Source organism: Anas acuta, chromosome 10 (genome assembly GCF_963932015.1).
Source record: "Anas acuta chromosome 10, bAnaAcu1.1, whole genome shotgun sequence".
Lineage (NCBI taxonomy): Eukaryota > Metazoa > Chordata > Aves > Anseriformes > Anatidae > Anas > Anas acuta.
Window position 1 is genome coordinate 5,223,575 of NC_088988.1, and position 23,443 is coordinate 5,247,017.

A 23,443-nucleotide genomic window follows, 5' to 3' on the forward strand; every position below is an offset into this window, starting at 1 on the left:
CTTCTCTGCCCCAGGACAAGTTTCTTAGCTACTCTTCCAGTCATGGGCAGTACATGATTGGAAACAGCACTCAAGGATGCTTAAAGCCAAATAAAAGGGGTTCTGGCTGAATTCAGACCTCCTTGGCAGACAGCACTTCAAATGCAAATTCCCTCCTGTGGGGCCAGAACTCTGTATGCAGTAGGTGGTTCTGAGCAGACATGCTCTAGGTGCCACGTACATGTCAATAGTGGAACCGATAGTGCTGTAGAAGGTGTCCTAAAAATACAGTTATAAGACAGTCCTCGGTGGTTTTCTTGGATTTGATCATGAAATGGTAAGAGTGATCATTATGAATAGTTTCTGGGAATTCTTATTGAAGCACTTTCTACTGCCTTCTTTTTTTTTTTTTTGCCATAAAAATAGCTTTAAATTTAATTTCTCTTTTAAAAAGCTTGTTGTATGCTTACTTTCTTGAAAAGGTAAGAGCCTGTGACTAGCTTTATTGTATATAATACAATATAATATGTAATGGTTGAGTCTGTGGCTACTACTTATCACATTCAATCTGATTACATAAAGCTGGAAATCACTGCAGTGAAATGAAGTTTCAATGTTTTTATTCAAAGCAGCTTCTCACAATGTATAAATACTGCATATTAACACACATGAAAAATACAACTTCTAAGGCACCCAGAAATGTGTCCATACACTAGTTACAGGACCATCAACAAATAAATTGTGTACAATTTGATCTAGACAGTCAATATTTGATATATCAGAAGATACAAGTCCCTCAGTACTGTACCAGTTTCAGAAAATATTTACAACACTGTGATATAGGGGTGCCTGTACCCTTATAATATTATAATATGTACTCGTCATTACAAATATTAGAAACTGTTTTAGTCTGTTCCATGGCGTTCTGACAAAATAACTTAAGGGCCTAATTTGCAAAGTTCTACAATTATTAATTACTTGTGCAAGTTCTGAAAATAAATTTACATTGACATAATTTGTGAATTTTTGGTTCTTTGCTTCATCTCAGAGGTTTGGTAATAAGCCTTACCAATAGACATGCCATCCCAGCTGAACGTCACTCCTTTCCCAATAGGTCAGTGGATACATCTTTTCCCCTTACACTCGACGTAGATGAGAATACAGTGTTTGTAGCAGAAAGAGACTATTTGATCTTCAGTACAAATGTCAAAGTAGTTCACTGGCTAAGGAACTAATGCTTTGTTAGAATAATGCAACTCTTTGGTCCTTTGTTTTCATGGAAGGCATAATATTTTTATTCACTAAAAATTGAAATCCCGTCCGTGAGTAAGCAAGCTAGTGAATGACTTTCAGTGTAGTATTTAAAGTAGCAGTAAAGAGATTTAATATGGCTTAAAACATACGGTTAATTGGGCAGACACAGATAACACATCTAGGATAGCGAGTACCCAAATGTACTATGATTAAGATTGTCTATAAGTCTCTTATGTAAACTTCTTTAGTGTCTCCTAACGAGTGGTGGCTTTAGCCAGATTTGACTTTTATAGACCCAGCCACACAAAGCCTGAGATTAAACTACTGTGGTTGGGAGCACAAATGCACAGTTTATATATAACGAAGCCCGTGCTGTCTAGTCTAACTATGTTGTTCAAACAAACAACCCGTATTATCCTTTTCACAAGAAAAACTTAAGGCCCTGTACTCTGATTTGCTAACTTTCTTACAGCAATTATTTGGGGAAGTCCTTAGTACTACATAAGAATTATGTAGCTTTAAAGATTTCTTGTACCTAATGGTAAGGCTTATTCACAAATGCAATACATTTATAAATTACATTTAAAACTGTAAATGCTGGCAAAATAATTAAAAAACAAAATAACAAAACAAAACAAACCCCAAACAAAATGGTCTGTTTATCCCTAACATTAAAAGAGCATTTTATTCTAATGAAAAAACTATTGGCACAAAACCATTATATTATAGATTAAAAGAACAGTTAATAGTAGTGAAAAAGATTGCCTAAAACGCATACCCTAACCTACCACAGAAATATAAAAGTTTATATTCTGAAAATATATACTGTATTAAAGTTTGTAAGCTTATTCATTTAAACAGAAATGTACTGAAATAGTAAACTAAGCAACACTTATCTACAGCAAAAATATACATGCAGGACAACACAAAATAAATTGCTTACCTTTAATATCTACAAATGCAAAACTGTAGATTTTTAAAGATTGTACAAAACAATTTACACAAGAATAAAATAACATACTTAACAACAAATTGCATTTATAATCTTAAATACTGTGAATATTAGTAAAGGTACCCAGACTAATATGTACAGTACATTGAAATATCTGAATACCTAGTAAGGACAGGAACACAAGAGAAAATTGACTCTGATCTTTAAATACTGGAAAAGAAGCTTTTGACATTATTATTCTTTTCTTGAAGGGAAAATAGATTCCATGAAAACTAGACTGTAACTGTATAGATATGAATAATTAAAAGTGTTAACTATGGTTAACGCTTGCTTTAATGGAAAAATAATTATAGAAAATGTATTTCAACCATTTCTTTGTCATAAAAAATGCTAAGATACAGACATTTGAAAAATCAGATGAAATGATGCGCTTTAAAGGTCTAACGACTCATGATTCTTTGTTTGAAAATCTCACATAGAAAGCATACCTTCACATTGCTGAGCAATTTTCCCATATTTATCTACAAAAACCAAGCATAGTATCGAAATAAACTTCCTAACATCTTATTAACAATGACTAGGAGATATGGCTCTCTGGACGGGAAGAAAGGAAATAAAGGAAATTGAGGAATCATGGTATTTTCATTGCTTTTTTTTAAAACGTTTTTAACTTCTGAAGCTATATGCTGGAGGCCTGATTGTGCAAACCCTTGTGCAGGTGAGTGGTTTTCCCTTGCATAACCCCTCTGCTCCGACTGGGAGCGCCGTCCTGGTGCCTCAGCGCTGCCGCAGCTCCGGGGCATTGCTGGCAGCTCGTGGAAATAAGTGAGTATTGATATAAAACGGGTGGGCTGTCTGTCACCTCAGATGGTGCTTGGGAGAGCATTGTGTCAGATACTTCAAAAGGAGTTACCTGTTTTGATAGGATTTCTTGGATATATTCAAACAGGCTGGTTAGAAGGCAGATTTTGTCTTTTAATGAAGAAGTTCCATGAGAACTCCTGCCTTCAGGGTAATCATTTCCTTAAAATTCAGCGGTACAATTAGGCCATAGAAACAGTGCTTCTAATTATTTGTGGAACAAGAAATGTTATAAAGATGTGTTGAGGCTCCTGCTTCTTGTAATCACCTGTTAGCTAACTTTACAAAGGCTTTGTTGAAACTCTTAGTGGAAAGACCGGGAGGGACAAGACCTAACAGCCTCGTTTGCAGAGCGGAAACCATAAGCGACACACTGAGCTCAAGGATGGAGAGCAAGTGCAGGAATTACAAAGCAAAATAAAATGTGCAAAGCTTCTGCTTCAAGAGGCTTTAATTTGGGCGTGCTAAAATGGCAGCTGAAGTCATGGAGCATGCTCGGGTTAGTTCTTTGTGAATTGCCTTGCTGGCAAGGAAGAAAGGAGAGGGATCCAGTGTTCCCAAGTCCATCAGTGCCACTGAGAAGTCCCAGGATCACTTTCTAAAAAAGCAGATTGGGTTTTTGTTGTTCATTGCAGACTGCTTGTATGGATAGCCGTAAGTTGCTGTAGCCAGGTGGTGGGGTGGCCAGATGTGGAGAGCTGGGAGAAGCCGAACAGCACCTCTCCCTCCACTCAGCTCGATACCTAGCACCGTGTATATACACTGCTGGCCCACACCCAAAGGCCTCCAGAGCAGGAATTGTCTCACACCTGAGGAGTCAGGCAACTAGACTAAGGCTCATAAGGATTGGTTTTCAGACTTCAGACCAAAAAGGGATGCCTAAACCTGAAGAACAGTGCGATGCCAAGTGATGGCACCGCTCACCCTGTTACTGACATCCGGCTAACAGGAATATCGTAAACGTAAATGAAGCATCTTGTTGGCAAGCCCTTCAGTGCTCCTCGAGAAGGCAGAAAGTGAAGAGAGACTTAGGGGGGACTCACTATTTCAGAATCCACTTTTTTTTTTTTTTTTTTCTCTTAACCTTAGCAGATGAATCAGTTCCATGATTTTTGTACAATTTTACACATAGAGGAGCATGCCCGTGGCTGTTTCTTGCAGTGCCCACAGCATGCTGTGTGTTTTCTGTATACTCTTTCTTTTTTCTACATATTTTGCTGCTAAAAATGTGTTTGCATTCTCGTGTGATACCATTAACTCAATCAAGGGAAGTATGAAAGTAAGATCCGTGATCATTAAACAGCTGAATACGAACACAAAATAAATAAGTTAAATAAATTCAACAAAGAAAAAAAAATCCTAGTAGTTTTTTGTAAACCTAACTTTACATATTATACATATAAATTACCAGATTTTTCCATTACACTGTTAGAACTTAGAAAAAAAATAATTAAAATATTTCAAAAGTGTGGCGTTTGGGTCTACAAAATATTACGTTGACCCAGTTCCTAGCTTGAGCCCTCAGCATCAGCCCAGATGTGTCGCGACAGCAAGAACAAGTTAAGAAGGACAGACAAAATACCTCCTCACCGATGGTGGGCCTTATTGGGCCTCGGGGGTGCTTCTCAGCACATGGAATGTATACTTCTGTCGGGATGAGCGTGTGAAAGATGCAGCCCTCTGTAGAGATTATGTGCACTGAACAAGCCTGCCTACGTCTCGGTTACACGAAATCAAACCAGCTACAAGCAGCCGTGTAGCTCACAAGGAAATCGACACAACCATATGCAGTAGGGTACACTGTCACAAATTCCTCAACGATGCATTGCCTCTGCTTTTCCAACACAGGTAATGTTTGACTCTGGTCACAACTGGAGCATTTTCTGTTAGGCCAAGACATCAGACTTCGTAAATTTTGTCTTGCAAGTAGCTGAATAATGAATCCAGTCCTTTGGAAGAACTCCACAGCTGTTTTAGCATCTGACACTCTTTCTCATTCACATCTTCAAGGCCGGATTTCAGGAAGCTCCGCACGAGACACTTGGACTCTTCTAATACCTAAAGCCAAAACATTGCTCAGTATTTTATCCCAAATCTGATAAACTTACTATGGATAATGGTGTGAACAGCATTTTATACTACAGACATTGTTTTCCGATCTAAATAACCCCCTGGGGCACAGAAATCAGAAATGATTTACAGCCATAACCCCACTGGTTGATGGAGGTTTGTGTATTAGTGCCAACGTTTTTAAAGGAATGAGGGGCTCTGAAGGACCTGGGTTTATCTGGGTCTGCTATGCAATATTACTAGAAGGAGGTGAACTCCCTCCTGTTGAAATTAAAATGTTTTCTGTAGAGTAATTAGTAAAGTCTTTAAGGCTATGGAGGATGGAAAGCCAAATGTGGATATCTGCCTTTAACAGTTTTTTCCATGCATCATTTCCGTACCAGAATAGAAATGAAGAGGAAAGGGCTTTTACTGCTGTAAATTTCTTTTCTAATATATAACACAAATATGTATCTCACAAGGAGCCCAACTAGCCAAACAAAACTATAATAATTCATACACTGCTGAATTTCGGGGACAGAAGATTTAATTTAAACTAATACAGCCCTAATGGTAAAGGAGAGGCAGCCTTGTTGACACCTACATGTTAAGCCCAGTTCCTATCTGGTTTAGGTTTCAACACTGCTATTCCAAAATAATGTTTCCGTAACTCAGGTAAATGGCATTGACTGTAAAGAGTGGGGCCTGCACATTTTTTTCTCTGTTTGTGAACAGGTATCCAGAGTGAATTTGGATGAACTCCTCACGTGCACTGTTTTTGTGACTTCAGCCTGGTTTGAGGATCTCAGGGAGTAAACTGGTCTTGGAGAGATTTAACTCTCATCCTAGTCCACAAGTTAGCACTGCTCTTTCCAACAGGTCTCAGGAGATTTCCTTGGCAGCCAGTTGCCATGAAGGAAAGAAAAATTCTCAGTAAGGCCCAGAGGTTTTCCCAACTCATAATGCACATTATATCAGCATGATCAAATGAGCTTATGCTACATTTCCAGAGTTTCATTCTGAATGTCTTCAGTGAGATCTAATCTACACTTCATTTAATTAAAAATCTCCCGTGTCTCTACCTTCTCTTTTACAACAGATCTTTTAAATGAAACTAAGGGATGCCAAGAGAGTTTCAGGCATAGGAAGTATAACAAGAACTGGTAGCAATTTGCACTTCAGTTAGTGCAGCTTTACTGCAGCCGGTATCATGTTCTTCACTGCATTTTTTAAAACAAGGATGTGCCTGGAATGGGAGTGTAGCTGCCTGGAGGGGAGAACCTTAGAAAGTAAAAATAGGAAAGGATCTTCTTTCAACTTCTATAAACACAACAGGGCAGTCATAATACTGTGGCCAGAGTGCATGCAAATGCCCTGTGTCTGAATCCCACTGCAGTGGATGTTAGCTGGCATTATCCCTCCCTTCAGGTGCTCATATGGGATGTTGTGCGGAGTCAGGAACTATGCAGGTGCACAGGAGAAAGCAGTCAGCGGAAACATAGTGGGCCAGGACAGTGTGAAAGGCAAATAGGTTTTCTTCCTTGCCCTGCAGAGATTTCCCTGTACAGGTGCATTGCTTCAGACTCTCTACATGAAGGAAACCTGTGCTGAAACTCCCTTTCAAAATCTGTGGCAGGGCAGCTCCACACATTGACTAAATGTGGAGATGGGGAAGTGAAAACCCTCCCTGCCCCTGAAAAATGGGAAACTCCACGAGACTGCTAATCCCCATCCCCATTTTCTGTTACTAGTTTCTTCCACGGTTATGGCCGAGGACCTGCTTTCTGACGTGATGAGCCTCGGGAGCACACCTTACCTCTGCAAAGCGTAACTTAGTCACAAAGCAGTTGGAGTCCTTACCACTGCACTGCAGGACGCCATTTCCTTCACGCGCAGCATCACTTCTTGGCTAAACGTTGTTGGCCAAAATACCTGGGACACAAGTCCTCTGCTGCAGGCTTCCTGCGCTGTCAGCTTTCTCCCACAGAACAACATTTCATTTGCCTGTGAAACCAAAAGATTACCTGAGACCTTGGGTCAAATTTCCCTTTTTTTCCCTTAATTTTCCATTATTGCTTTTTTGTTATTTTTTTTTTTTTTTCTACACCTGCCTGCTATTTTTCAAGATTAAATTTACAAATGGTTTGCTGTATCTTTCCATACTGCAAAATACTTCAAATGGAGTTCTGGTAGCTATTTAAGGACTGTGCAGGTGGCCAGAGCACAGCATGGGTTTCACATAAGTGAAAAGTGCTGGCATGCACGATGAATCCGTATTGCTGACTTCACGAGAGTAACTGTCGGTGATACAGCGTTACTGTGCCGAGTCATGGAGCAGAGCATGAAATATATTGTGGGGCAAATGCTGCTTTGTTATTCTGGCAAAAACTAAGCAGCCTTACTGGAATTACGAGGGATCTACTTTACAGAAGCAGATACCAGAACCCAGCTCTGTTACTGCGCAGTCCTAATGCAACATAAAGTATTCTGCAGCATCATTCTGCTAATGCATTTCTTCCCTTTTCTACCAAGATCTTGACAATTTTTGCTTTTCAAACTGTGTTCAGTCTTTCTTGCATACAGCCTGTGCAATTTATTGAATTCAGAGATCATTTCGTGAGAAGAAATTGGTAGGCATTAAATGAACTTCCCATGGATTACATTTCCATCTATGACAATTCAGAGAAGCATTTGTTTTCTGTTTTAATTTTTAAGGAGAGAAAGAACAGCATGAATTTTACAAAGGTTCTTCAGCAGTTTTAGGTGGAAAACCTTACCAGTGCAACACCCAGAATTTGTGGGAATGTGTAAGATGAGCAGCCAGCTGGAGTGAGTCGGATTGTTGCATATGGTGTCTGAAACCATGCCTTCTCACTTGCCCAAACGATATCACATAGTGGCAAAATAGAAGCTCCTAACCCAAGAGCAGGGCCGTTGATAGCAACCACAATTGGCTTCTTAAACTGAATAAAAGCTTTTACAAAATCCCTAAAATGAAAAAAATAAAAGAAAGATCTTGAATACAGAAGTAACACTTAGATGAATTCCAGAGATTAAAAGTATTTAATCTGAAAACAAATCAGAACCGCAGATGAACACAATAAATGCCATGGCCCATTTTTATGAGGTCAGAATTGCAAGATATTTTTTACTTCACACACACAAAATGACTCTCATACTTAGCTATTTAATCATTCAGAGTACCTGGCCTATTAAATACTTTTGCATATGTTGTGTATGAACTGGCTAACTGGAGTGCACTGACTGCTGTGCTTTGGCAGAAAGGTGTGGTTAGGGTCAGTGTTACTTTTGGACCAGTAACTCATGAGTTTGTACATGGTGCTTCTCCGTTTGTTCCAGAATGGCTCGTATGGACTCCGATGGTCTGGTTTGGCCAACTTGATGAACGTATGAAGGACAGGAAGCTCGTAGGTGTAGTGTTGAATATTTGTTTCCAAAAAGGTCACTGCAAGTCCCATCAGTGGATTGTGAAATGGTGAACGCTCATGGCACACCCGCTGAAAGAACAAGACCCCCAGAGGGGATTCAGAGAGAAACAGAAATGTTCGAGCAGGAAAGAATTTCATGAGAGATCTGTTGGGTCTTCATTGCAACTGATTTAGGCAGAGGCTTAGTGAAATAGATACCCTTGTCCACCTACAACTTTTCAGTTTGGTTTCAGTTCAATGGGAAATAACGGGGAAGTAAATGTGATCTGATTCATCTGGATGAATGAATTGGAACATATTAAATTCCGTGTACTTTAAATAAGTCACCTACCAGGAACTGTGGAAAGACATCTGTTGAGTGGAACAGCCTATACACCAATTAGGAAAAAAAACAGTGTAACTGAGGGCAAATTCTGGGCTCCAGCAGCTCAGTGCACAGCAGGTATATGAAGGCAAACAAGGTGCTCAGTTATTTTAGAAAAGAGACGTATATAAATCAAGCTCAGAACAAAAGAGGTTATTCTGTTCCAGCCTTGGGTATTTATTAGATCCAGAGTGCATCATTGCAGACTGATTTGAGGAAAGAACATGATTTTTTGTCAAAGGTGCCCTTCAATGAGCTGCAGATTTCTCCCTGAGGTCATGAAGACCGAGACTCGTGCTTCTGGGAGCAGGAGGTGTGCCTCGCAGGTCAGGGTGCTGATTTGGCAAAAAAAGATAAGTATTTTATTGGACTGAAGTGCAAGGACTTTGGCTATATTTTAAATGGAAACAAAGAGTCCGATGACTCTTAAGCATTAAGTGTTCAATAACTGAGTTCTGTTTTTCAGGCCATCTAGTAAGGACTTGTTTTTTGACTTTGAGAATATAGTCATGGGAATAAAATAGAAGATCAGAGAAAACACAAAGTGGGGGAAATAAGGAACACCATATCTAGGTGTTCAAAACAATCTCTAGAGGATGGCAGCGCTATGGAGAGCTGTGGTTCATTTTTGTTTGCAGAAGCAATGCTGTTCCCTTGTCTTGTTATTTCTTGTTTATGGGCTTGAGTAGTGACTGCGGATCACTGCACCTGATTAATGCTGGGGTTTTGAGAACTGCAGTAATGTCATCAACTCTGCTTGGAGGACTATGCATGGGAAAGAGGGATGTAACAAATGATAGGCAAAAAGAACAAGCAATATGGCTAAGTGATGGCAGCAGATGTGAGGATCATGTGGAGGCAGAAGAAGACTTGTGGAGAAAAACAAAGCACGGGGATAAGTGGGACCTGGAAGCGACTGTGGAAGAGAGATTAGTGGTGTGCAGAGGAAACGGGGAGATGATGGGCGCAGAACACATTAATGAAGGGGAAGGGATGAAGGAAATGTGAAATCTTCATATGAGTGAGTAAGGAAGGCCGGGAGATGGGGAGAAAGTGGAGCAGAACATTGGGAAGACACCGAGCCTCTGTCACGAGGGGAGAATGGGGAACAGAGTATGGCACAACGGATGGGTATGGAACATGCCACCTATAGGATGGAGTGGAAAGCTAAAATATCGGGAGCTTACAAGGGGAACAAATGCCTGTATGTGGTCTGCAGAAGCTGCACTCCACTTATCAGTGTTTCCTGCTTAGGACATCACTTGTTGCAGTGAGTTCTTTGCCCTCAGAACCTGGCATGTTCCTGTGGCTCCAACCCATAAGTTCACATGCTGGAATAGAAGATCCTTGTTTCAATTCAGGGAAGTCTTTGAAAAGGACTGAAAGCTGTAATTGTCGCTTGACAGAAGAACCCAAAGCTTGATGATAGGAAAGTGTCACGTGCAGAAGGTTTTGATTTCTCTAGAGGAGGTCTGGAAAGCTGACCATCAGACACACTTTGGGATGCCTCTGCATTGTTGCAGTGCTGCAGTCAGGGCTCATAAACATGTCCAAGGCTGTAAAGAAGCTGAGCAAGTAAGGTTGTCCATCCTTTCTTCTGACCATACCCAGAATTTTACGTATCAGGTCCTGTTCTGGTGCCTGCCTGGTGGTGCGACAAGGCAGGCTGGTGCTGGAATGCTTCCTGTGAGCCTCCTGTGAGTGCAGGACTCTGCAGGCCATGCATGTGTAGCTGCTGTGCAGTCATCTGTCTGCCTTTTCCCTGCTGCAGGAGTGCAATGCCAGGCACGTGCCTGGGTGGTGGCAGCTCAGCCTGGAGAGAAGCAGCAGCACCGCGCATCTGTGAGCCGCAAGCCCCAAAGGCAGCGGATGAGGACGGGGGCCAAAGGAATATATTGTTCGTGTGAGGTGAGATTTGGTTTTGACTTGTAGTCAGTATACAAGATCCGTGGTTTAGCAAGGAAAAACACATAGTAACGAAGACTTTAATTTCACGTTTGTAGAAGCATGCTACTCTGACTTGATGTAGAGCAGTGCAGGCAGAGAGGCGTTGGTGTGTTTGAGGACATCCTAGCCACTGAAAAAGGGAAGCCTACATTTTTACTACTCTTATTATGGTGTATTTTCCATGAGTTGAGTCCTTTGTTCACAGAAAGCACAGACAGTGCTGAATGGAAAACGTAGTGTATTGTTTCCAGAAGTACAATAAAAATCTATTTCCAGTGGGCCTGAAGCCGACATTCTTGATGAGGAGAAGTACGTTGTAGGAGCACTTCAGGAGCATTTGGTGAGCCCAAGGACAGGAAAACAGTCTTGCAGTCTGACTTAGAGTCATTTAAATGTTGAATCGGTAAGTATACCTGTATATTAAATGTGTGTAGGTAACTGTGTGCATATATAACAATACCTCTCTACACAATATTTACACAAATAGTATTAAATTTATATCTTTTCAGGGAGTGTGAGTGTGCCTGTATTTTCAAACAAGAATACTGATTTTCTTCCCTCCTTTTTTTTTTTTTGTTTTGTTTTTTTGTTTTTTTGGTTCTGCATTTTTAAAAATGCTTCATATTTAACAAACAGTTAGGATATATCCTTCAAAAGGATTTTTTTTTTAATATCACTAAGTGATATTCAAGCATAGCTAAAGTGTTAAAAACAAGTCATGATTTATTATGTTTAAGAAGTGCATTTTAGTTCTTTCAAAATATTTTGAGAATTTCAGAAATATTAAAGTGAGAACCAAAACTGATCTGCATTACTTGTAACCAAGATAATTGGTGGTTAACACATCACATAACAACTGTACCTACTCTCGTATTTTATAAATACATCCAAAGTACGTGTCCATTGAAAGACAAATTCTTTAGTATTCCTTCAGAGATTTGTTAGAATTTGCTGCTTAAAATTTTAAAGCTCTCAGAAGAATCGTATTTGTGGGAATTAAAAAATTAAGAGACCAAACCCTGCGGTGGTACAGACTGGTGAAATACCACTGACTTCAGTGGGGTGATGTTGATTTATACGGGAAGATCTGCCAAATATGAATAAAGGACACCTTGTGGGTAATGGAAAGATTTGGTGATGTATTGTGCAGATTGATTTGTAGACTGCATGTCATAAACCCTGCATTTCTATTAAGGTAACGTGATATATATATATATAAGGAAAGTCACATTTTAGTTATGAAAATAAAACTACATTTGCATATATATTAAGTAATTTAAATTTAAGAAAGAGTGGAGACCCTTCTAATAAGGCTCTGAAATACAGTGGAAAACTGCTTTTGCAACAGAATATGACTAAACCATGGATTCCCATTTGTACTGAAATTCATTAAAATGATGAACATTAAAACAAGTAAAATATCTGCCTTTCAGGAACCACTTTAGAAAATGAAGCAATAGCGAATTTGGAAAAACAACAAAGTTGTATTTGAATTTGGAGGATTAATTTGAAGTATTAAATACAGAGAAGTGGAATAAAATAAATCCCTGTGGATAGTTAGCACTGGAATAAATGTGCTTTCTTTTGTAATAAGGAAAGGTCCAAGGTTCTTACTAAACAAATTTGTAGGACTATAATTAGAAGGCAATCAACACTTAAATATACAACATTTTTGGACCTGATAAATATCTTTATAATCACACACTGCATTTCATAATTTAGAGATCATAGGTAAGCTTGGGTCACCTTATAGCTTCTGCAATCCTAGTGCTTTCCTTTCTTCTGTCATTGGATAACCTGCCAATTAAATATGAGTAATCTAGGCCACTACAGAATACACTTCCCACTGCGCTGAGAAGTAAGAGTTTACTGTCATCAGCTGATGCATTGCACAATGCTCTCCGAACTTCCTTCATGATCTGTGGATAAAGAAAAGTAAACAATTCGACATGCATGCCGTTGCAATATCATTTCCCTACTTTTACAAACCTTATTGATTTTGAGAGACTTAAATTTTGGGCACTATTAATACTTACATCAATGATATATATTTATATAATTTTAATAGAAAACACTGAGAGTTTGCAAAATATTTTGTCTTTGGAAGTGCTTTGTAGATGCTTATTAAGTCAAAGAGTTTTTAGAGCTTGGCTGTTCTTTGCTTTTTCTATGGGAAATTCTAGCTAGCTTATGCTATTTGCTTACAATTTAATAATTTCAAATATCACTCTTTTGTATTCAAAATTCAGTGTACATCACTGTAACACAATAATAGTCTTTAAACCTCAACAGGTTGTAAATAAAATCTGTAAACCCCATTTTTCAGTTCTTCAACTGCTTTGGTTTGTATGGCTTGAATCAGAGCGAGGTAGCACAAGAGGACATTATAGACATCATCATGACAAATATATTATTCATTTTTCTGCGGTCAGTAATATTGTTACAGCCTACAGAAGTTAGAACAAAAATGCCACTAGAGAGAGAGACGTTTTTACACTCTGATTTAGGACTGGATCAAGGTATTAATCACACCATAAATCAAACTAATCAAAATCTGTATGGGATTGAGCTGCTGCTATTGTAAGAAAATAGCCTTTCATCTGAGTACAATTGTTTTCCTAATGATTTTTAAAAGGAAATGTTATTTCATGAACTTCTTGTCAGCAAGTAACTTGTCAGCACAGTTTGTAAGCTGTAATCGATTTAAGCAATTTGAGCTTCCCCTCTTTTTCGTCAGAGCTTTGCTCTTCACCCCGGTAGGGCCCTGATTTCACCTAGCATGGCACTGCCTGGGCCTGAACATCCTCGTGTGTCAAAGCACCTCCTATGCCCAGGGCCCCGCTCAGCCAATTGTTTCTCATTTGCTCTCAGGGTAAATTAAGTAAAAGATAGCACAAGGTGGTTGGGGCATCAAATTTGGTTTCCCTGAGAGAAAACCAAGATTTTTAACTTGTGATTATTTCTGTTCACTACTTAATGCTTCCAAACTCTTTGTATCTCCAAAGTGCTTTATTTAAGAAACACAGAAGTTTTATTTTTACTCTTCTAAATAGGTAGGCTTCTATGAGAAATGTTGCGGCTTCTGCGAACAAGTTTGAACTTGTATGTTCAAGCCCCGGAGTGCGGTGCTGTCTGCTTTCCATACGTTTGCATGAAAACACCCCTTGTTACTGCCTGCTGAGGCTGGGACGTGAGAAAGCAGGTGGAGAACTTCTAGGTGCTTTACTTTTACATGTGTTTTACTTTTACTCCTGCACTTCGGAGCTGCTGCACTACCGAGTACGTGGCAGTGGGTGCAAGTGAAGCAATTAAAAGCAGCAGAATGTGGATGTGCATTTGAAATTCTTGTGCAGGTACAAAAATGGCATTAGGAATATTACAAGTATTGGTTCTTCTAAGAAGCTCAGAGGCTGCCTTTGCTTCAAATGGAAAAAATATAGGCAAAGCTGCACGTTTGTAAAGGGGGAACACAAGGAAAAAAAATACACAAATCTCTGTCCAAAGTTGAAAAAGAAACTTTAGAAGGTGGTAGATGTTAGAAGTAATAAAACGTCTTTTGATTTTCCTAGTTCCACATGAATGCCAGATTGCCTGTCCCCAAAAGCTGCTCTTTCATAGGGAAAGCATATAAATAATATCACAGAATAAGAGTCAAACATTGTTATGTACGCTGAGGAGCTCTGCCACGAAGTGGTACTCTGTTCACTGAGTTCCCCTCCTGTTCCCCCTCCTGCAGTGACATTTGCTTATGTGCCACCTCTGTGATGTTACCGCTGCTGTTCTTCCATCACATCCCTACCACTACAACCCTGTCTCCTTTTTATCTCACCCCTTAGAGATTTGGATTGCTAAAGCCATCTTAAAGTTGGTACACCACAATTTGGAGCAGAGATCATACTACCTTTGGGAAGAACCAATATTCTCCTGTCACTGTCTTTTCAGTGTTTAGGAGAGAGGGATAGTGAAGGTTCATTTGTACAAATCGATTTCTGGCATATGGTTGAAAATGGGGAGGCTTTGACAATATACTGGAGAGTATTTTTGAGCAGGAGTGGAAATCTACTTCCACTACTTCCCTACCAAAATAAAACAGCACGATAAACCAGAAAAACATGTAGCAGTGTTTTCAATCTCCAAAAGATTTTTTTGTTTTGTTCTTGGAAATATCTGTAAGTTTGGTGTTAATGCAATCATTAAAAGGTGCTCAGAACCACTGGAATATACTGAATCCAGTGAAGTCAGTTGTCACTCCCTTGTTCTGTGACATAACTCCGTGGCTGTGCCATCCCAAATTCACCCTTGTTGCCTTGTCCCTCAGCCTATCTACATCCAGAGATACATCTCTGTTGCTTCTGAATGCCTTGGCACCGTGGCTTTCACCCTGATTATTCAGGTATGGATATTTCCCTGTAGATGTTTATATGATTACAGCAAAGCTACTAACAGTAAAATAGGATAAAAGAGATGGTTTGGGTTTGGGGTTAGAGAGCTGTGTATTAAACTGCACTACTCTAAATATAATTTTGGTTCGGAACCTGCCGTCTGTGTTGAAGTATGAATTTCGATTTAATGCAGCAGGGAATTCAGTTTACATATATAGAGATGCTACGTGTTTCAGTTCCATTTCTTTATCAGATTCTAAACTCTTTTTCTCTTTTCCATGGTAGTACTTAAACCTTCCTTCATTTTGATGTAACTGTGGCATTTGTCCAATTCATATATTTTTTTTTTTGTTTCTGTAATGGACCAGATCTAATGCCACTATGTGCAGGGCTCCACAGCAGTATTCTCCAGTTCCATGCCTTTTTTTTTTTTTTTTTTGCTTTTAAATTATTATTATTATTATTTTAAATCTCCTTTTAGGCAATTATCACTTGTGGGGGCAGTATTTTTATTTGCATATATTTGACTAACATTTCTGAAGAAGTTTTATACAAAACAGTTTGGCCTAGTCCTTCAGCTTATGAAAATCTATCAGCTTATAAATTCAGACCAACCCTAATGCTTCACTTACTGATTTATTGAAACCCAAATATATAATAAAATTACCACTTTCTCAAAAGTTGCTTATTTTTTTAATCCCATCAAGAAAACAAGTTGGTTAGTCCTTTAATAGGACACCTTGTATTGCAAAACAAACATAAAATATTTAAAGGTTTCATTAAACTTCTAAAAGCTTATTTTAATGCCTTTCACAAGACAGAGGAAGTTTTAAAAGGTGCTTGGTGCCCTTTGCTTTCAATATTGCTTACATTCTGGGGAAATCAGGAAGCTGGGAATTTATTGCCTTAATTATACAAAGTGTCTTCAACAGAAGTCTCTTGTTTATATGAATAGAAATACTAGATTAAAAGGTTAACTTCTCTGAATCTCTGAGGATTCATTTTTGATATCCTTACAGGTAAATATTCTGTAAATATTACAGTAAAACGAAATCTTAAAGCCATTCAGTTGTTCTTGGAGCCTCTTCCTCAATTGTGCCTTTTTACACAAATGCACTTCTTGTTACTCGCTGGCTCTTTGTGCAAACAGATTCTGAGTCCGTTCTGTATGACAAACAGAGGAGTTCTGAACCTGCAAGGCTGGCTTCAGGCATAAGTGTGGCCAAAGAAATAATTTGTATGAGAGCAAAAATACAGAAAACAGTAAAATTGTATCTGCTCCCCTGCCATTTTTTTATTTTTTTTCAAAGTCAGAAGAAGTTGTAAGTAAGGAAAAGTGAAGGCAAGGCAGTGCTCCAAAATGCACCTGGTAGGACTTAAAATCCTTTGGTGCTCATGGCTAGAAATTGTAGGTGAACTGTACTTGAGGTAGTTATACCCGTCTTCAGTGCACACTTTAGCTGTTTGGGGTACGTTTTGTGTTTAATTCAGTGGAATATTAATTCCTATCTGTATTAATAATATGAAGTCAAAACAGTGGAAGGATCCATTTAATTGAAACAGAGCTTGGATCCTTGCAATGTGCTGAGATAAAACAGCAGCAGCAGCAAAATTGGAGAATGAACTTCAGAAGCAGCAAAAGGCCTGTGAGAGACAATGCCCTAATGGAGGCGGTAATGATGAAATCTTTTTGCATGTCTGCTTTAGAAATTAATTTTAAAAGTGGCAAGCCTGAGCCACTGCAAAAACAAAACAAAACAAAACAATCGAAAAACCAAGCTGTGCCATTTCATGACACTGGCTTCAAAGTTTTATAAGGCCTTGTAAAATGTAAGAAAGGATTTCTATTGTCCCTGTACATTTTGTAGAAAAATCTCAATTACTATAGTGGCGCTGAGCCAACTTCGGTCGGTGCAAATGCTGCTGGAAGAGCCTCGACACTTTGTGCTAAACCACAGGCGTGATGTGGTTACCAAAATGTGGGATGAAGATTCAGGTAGACTTTTCTAAGCCTTCTATTTTTTATTTATTTTTTCCTTGTAGAAGTAAGTTTCATGGCCACAAGTGCAGTATCATGTCAGAGATAAGGAGGCCAAGTTTTGTTTTGAGTCAGCTTTGACATGCAGAACACTGTGCTGTAATGCTAAAGTTCTTAGTTATTTTAATTAAAGTGAAATTAAAGTGGCAGAAATAGCAGAGGGCAGTGGATGAACAAAACGATTGGATTCCATCTGAAGATTAAGGTAAAACCCAAAGGGAAGCAGGGGAGCAGGGGTGTTTACGGGTGAGAGTGATTTTTTATGAGATTAATTTTATAATGATTGTGGGCAATGCACCCCTTTTCCTTTCTTTAATTCATTTTTTCTTAACGTGGACGGCTGAGGATAACCAGACCGCTATTTTGACCACACTGAGTAAACCTACTCTCTGCAAGTTAATCATTTTCTATTTGGCAAACACAATTTACTGAATGTTTAATCGAGCTTGAAGTTAGCGTTTCTTTTGGCAAAACGAAACACGCTCTCTTACATCTTGTAGGAGTTTGGGGTTTGTGCCTTTCTATTCAGTGGTGCTGTAAGGGGCCAAAACTAAAACCGTCGGACCTTCCCTGAACTACTCCATCAGTTTGTCTTCGCTATGGCCATGGGTGACAAACTGTAGGGACAGCACGTTCAACATACTCCTTTCAGTTTCTTGAATTTTTGCTGAATTTACCACCATGGGAGGTGCTGGATTTCGTGGTGTGAGTGCCCAAGGGCTGCAGCCTGGAGCGAGGCCAAAGAAGTAGCTGCATGGTTGCCAGCAAGCGGCCTTCAGAGGCTAACAGCTTTCAATTGCTCTCAGCCTGGATGAGTTTTAAACAGACAAGTGCAGAGAGCTCATTACCTTGATTAATTCCTGGCTATCCAGATTCTGGTCAGTAAAGTAGCTCTTTGAAATGTATTTCCTAGTTGTCAAATGAGCTCCCATAAAGGTTCTAGAAATAGTCAATGCTGGTGATGCAAGGAGAGGACTATTACGTGCTCATCATTTATTCTTAGGCAGAGGTGGGCTCCAGGCATATTGAAAGTTTTCAAAGAACGAAACAGATTGCTTTGGCAGAGCTGAAGAGCTTGAATTAATTCACTGGGCAGTGCATTTGAACGCTGCTGATGTGGAACAGCACAGCCAGCGGTGTAAAGATATGTCTGTTCAGCCTGAACACGCTAAGTCCTTGATTTCCTACCTTTTTTCAGGCCCTTGAGCTCTTCATTTAAATTACCTGCAGCGTCAATTAGTGGCAATTAATACATGGATGGAATGATGGATTTGATGCAATCATCTAGCATGTTTTTAGGGACTAGTATTAAAAGCAGGTGTTTGGTGTTCTGGGTTAATTACTGAGACAGTCCTTTTAAATATTAAATAGATTAAAAATTAGGAGCGATAAAGGTATGTACCAACAGTTTTAACTATTTAGTGTAATTCTATGCATTAATGTCCATGTGCATGTGTGCATTTGGGAAGGTGGAGTCAAATTTAGGGCCCACAGCTTCTCAGCCCTTCCTGTGACTACGTATGTACTCGAGTAATACAAGCTACAAGTCTGACCCTAAGTGTATAATGTTTTGGGACAAGGGAATTCATTAGTATCGTGTATATATTGAACATCTTTATGCAATTCAGCTGAGACTAGAACCCTTAATTGGCAAAGATTTCATAACTAAAGATTCATAAAGTGATTCAGAAAACAAGCAATTAGGGATCGAGGTATAGTTTTACAGTTACTGTTTCAGGATATAGCCTCAAATGCCTCCATATGCAACAACTGGAGCGCTGTTTAAATTAATATAATGAAAGAGACCAGATTTCTACTAAGGACGGTAAATATCAATTACTTCAGCATGTGAACAACTGCTTCATACAGCTCCATGCTGGAAGTACAGACTGGCATTCCTTCCCTTCCTTCCAATTTTCAGTTTCAGACATGCCAATTCAGAATTAATTTCCATTGCATTCTTTTTGATAGAAATCCCAACCATGGAAAAATTAAATATATCTGAACTCCATAATTTCTTTTTTAAAGATAATCAATTAGCATAAAAATACAAAAAATACAGTTCAAGTCCAGTGTTTCCACGATAACCCACACATCAGCATGGTTTCTTTGGCTTTTAGGGCTACATGCTTACCTCTGGGGTCAGTGCATTGTTATCTGAAGTCTGACTCGAGAGCAAAATATGTGTGAAACCATCTTCTTTCCGGACTACAATGTCCCTGAACCGGCAGTTACTTTCATTTTGACGCACGCTGTATCTCAGTCTCTTATCGAAGACATAATCTTTTTCCCCATCTAGTTTCCTTTTCACAGTGCTGTGTAGATTCAAGCTGCCATTGGCCAGAGAAGAACCTTTCAGATGGAAACAATCAGAGCATAATTATGTCTATACTTTCAAAGAAATGGAGTCATACTTTTTATTAGCTTAAACATAATGCAATATTTACAATAGCCTCTACACGATAAGTTTGGTAAATCAGAAATATGCCTGTCTAGTCAAATGTGGCCTCAAGCCATTCCTATTATTCTTTAAAGCCTGTATATTCCAACATGCAGTTCCTTTTTGTTCTCTGATCAGACAACCACTGGGTCAAATGACTTGTAGCATGTGGGACTGGTACTCTTAATGGGATTCAGCTCTGCTTTGAAGATGAAAGCAGTTGTATCATGGTCTGTCCTATCACTTTGGGGTGATCCCTGGATTCATTAGGAAATTCCAATCCGGCTTTGGATGAACTTGACAAGTCAGGTTTCGTCCAAATCCCATCTTTCAAAGTTACATTTTCTTCCTTTTATGGTGACCAAAAAGTGATTACAAAATGCCAGTTTTAACATGGGTTGTCTCTCGTTGCACATCTCTATGTGACGGTAAGTTAGGGAAGTTCTTACTGAGCTGATAGATACTACAACTGGATTTCCCTTCCCTCTAACCCATATGGTTAGCATTAGAAGTAGCAGTTACCCATCACTGCTCTGATCCCAAGCTTCTCCTCATTACATTTTGCAGTCACAATAATAAGCTGACTAACAGATATGATGCTGATATTGGACCTTGTACAGTGAAAGGATTAACACCAATGCCATGTTGGACGGTATCCAGCATTAGGAAAAAAAAACAGACCTATGAAAATAAAGATGAAAGTTCCTTTTGAAACATAAATGAGAGTAATAACAGTTTATTCTGTAAAAGCAGTTTATTTTGACATACAGTTGAATGACCTGTATGTTATTATTTTGCTCATCTTTGGAGTTCCGTTGCAATAGGTGATGCATTGGGAAATCTTTACAAGACTTCTATGCAAGACTCCTTTTCTAATTATAGAAGTTTCACACAATTTCCATTAAAAGTAAAGCAGGGACAGGTTGCTGATAAACAGGGAGGATTAAATCCACTCTGTTCGTTGCAATAGTTTCCAAATGTTTTTGTTTGTCTGTTTAAATAGACGTAAACCCACGATACTCCCTTGTAGAGAAAGGCTAAGATGCAAACCTTGCCAATGCAAACTCATTCCAGCATCTGGGATAAAACAGATGAGAATTTTTAAAGGGGAGATGACATGAATAGAACATAATTTAAATTTTATAGCTTAAATGACCACTCTCCAATTAAAAATGCTCTGTTGGAGTAGAATTGAATGGTAAATTCATAACAGATCACTCTCTAAAGCAAAACCAGTTACCTTCGATTTATGTCAGCTACGTTTCAGCTTAGTTGATGTTTGTGTAGCTAACTGAATGCTCTGGTAGCTAACGATTGGCAATGGCCTGTGGAATTGTTCAGCAGGTGAAATACCCATGTACACCCTGCAGTTACGATATGTGATGTTAAAAATATGCAGAGCACTTCAGAGTACTTACTGGTACCTCCCTTGGCTTCCTCATAGAACGGGTGTGCACGTATGTACACACAGATCTACATACAGAAATGTGTTTTTGTTAAAAAGTTTGCTATTTCTGTTGGTCATAAAGCTCTTTTCATAGTTAAATTAAGAGATCCCATCCAAAACATTGCCCGTATTATAATAAAGAGAGGATTTAACTGGTGCAAATGAATGCCTATGACAAATTAAGTTAAATCATCAATTTGAAAACAAGTATTTGAAGCCAGCCAAATTTGAAATTTTCAAGAATTGAAATAATTAGTATAATATAGTGAAACAAATTAACTATTTGATTGGGATAGACATTCAAATATTATGTTTTTCTCTACTCAGTCCTTACTATGTAGCTTGACCCAGCAACAAAATACTAGGATATGAAGAGGTAAAACTCCCAGAAAAGTGTAAAGAACTTATAAAACCAGAGGCATGAATGAACATTAATTGGAATATATGTCCGACTAACTGTACCGATAATCTACCTAGCGTAGAAGATTAAGCCACATCTATTTTAAATACAGACACTAAGAGAATGATAGAAGATTAATTCACACAGATAATCCAGCTAAGCGAAAAGCTTCACAGAAATAATTTATTTCGAGTTTTTTTTTTGTCACATTCTTCTTTGTTTGAGTAATGTAGTTGGTCTGTAAATTAAATATATGATGTAAGAAATTATAGATCTTATCAGTATTCTAACTGTCTGCACGCCAGCTGACAGAAATTTAACCTTGGTAGAGAAATATCTAAATTAAATTTGAGAGAAATGTAAATGGAAAAGCGCAATTTCCAAGAATGGATGATTAACAGAACAAGATGTAGTGAGTAAATTGTTGTCTCAGTGTATACAGTGCATCCCTGTAATCTTGTTTAATCTGATAAACCAGAGAAAATGATCAGCAAAATCCAAAGACAATACGCCTGGGAGATCAGGCCAATTCAGCATGTCTGCTGCAGAGATGTGATGGAGCTACTGAGGGCTTGCTCTGGAGCCACTACAGCATCCATATTGTCTTTGCATGAGCTTTAATGGTGAGCACCTGCTTAACACACACCGGGTAACAGTACCTCAGCACGTCAGAATGAAAAATGGCTGTGTCAGGAAAAAAGAGGCCTTCACAAAGCAATCTGTAATGCATGGGAAATAAATTACGGACATCACAAATTAAGTGAGGAAGCTTTAGGTACTTCTAAACGTGGTTTACCGGCTTGGCAGTGAGTATATGATGCTCTGTCTAAGTACAAATTGGAAGCAGAAAATAATCCTTCCTGTACGGGGAGAGTAATGTAATCATTAACTTTTTTGTGAAGGTACCTAAACACACACTGGTATTTACAAGTTTCAGTATTTCTAAAGGGAACTTAAGGTATTTCCACACCACTGCTGCATGCAGTACTCCTCCAAAAACGGCAGTGATGGCTGCTACTTGAGGAGGAAACCCAAGCTGGCCACTTTCTGCAGTCCTTTGCCCTCATATCATTCCTCATATTGGACAGGAATATGAGAAGACTGATCCTTCGCGTTTCCTTCAGTATTTCCTTGTGGACCTTTCCATGGATTTCTCTAATCCCTTTCTGAGCCTGTTGATGCTGTCTGTCTCTGCAGCCTCCTGCGGTACGAGTTTGAGAAGTTTAGTAACCACTACACAGAGGAGAATTTCCTTTCATCTGCGCTTTTATCTGATGTTCCACCAGTTTCAGTGAGGGGTCCCTAGTTCGGCTATTGAGGGATTTAGCACACAACAGTTCCACATTTATTTTACCAGAGACCTTCATGATGTTATAAACTTTGATCAGATTCCCTCTTAGCCTCCCTCTCTCCAAAAGAAAACTCTTTTAGTCTGGTAATCCACATCACCGTCTGAGCTGCCGGTCCCTGTACCTTGTACTGCACTACCACCAAAGGGGAGGACACGTCGCGATGTTCCCCTTGCTGCTGTTGGAATGGGAAGGTGCCTAAAGGCTCTAGATCGCTCTGGGGTTCTGTTATACTGGGCACTGCATGAAACAGATCAGAATTTGTAAGTCTAAAAAAAACGAGGCAGACAAAGAGTAGGAGATGAGAGAGCAAAAAACATGCAGTGAGCCACAGATCCATCCCTCTGGGCTTTGGAGGGCTCGGAACTCCCCATCTTCCTCTGCTCCTTGCTTCCACTCCCAGAGACAACAGACACCTCAACCCACCCTTATTTTCTGATCCTTTCTTTCTGTTTCAGCACAGCTCCGCAGTCTCTGTGCCACCACCTGGTGACCTGGTGCTGATAGCCAGGCAGGCAGCCACACCATGAGC

General features: G+C 39.1%; 1 protein-coding gene across 1 annotated transcript in view; it reads right to left on the bottom strand.

The window, feature by feature from the left end:
• Positions 1-582: 582 nt before the first annotated feature.
• Positions 583-23,443, bottom strand: part of CDYL2 (chromodomain Y like 2) — a 58,457-nt gene continuing 35,596 nt past the window's right edge. Inside the window, exons 3-7 of the mRNA XM_068693225.1 lie at positions 19,410-19,627; positions 12,602-12,774; positions 7,873-8,083; positions 6,956-7,099; positions 583-5,104 (exon numbers count right to left, since the gene is read on the bottom strand). Of these exons, the coding sequence (XP_068549326.1) occupies positions 4,946-5,104; positions 6,956-7,099; positions 7,873-8,083; positions 12,602-12,774; positions 19,410-19,627 (905 nt within the window). The 3' untranslated portion in view covers positions 583-4,945. The remainder of the gene's footprint in view (positions 5,105-6,955; positions 7,100-7,872; positions 8,084-12,601; positions 12,775-19,409; positions 19,628-23,443) is intronic.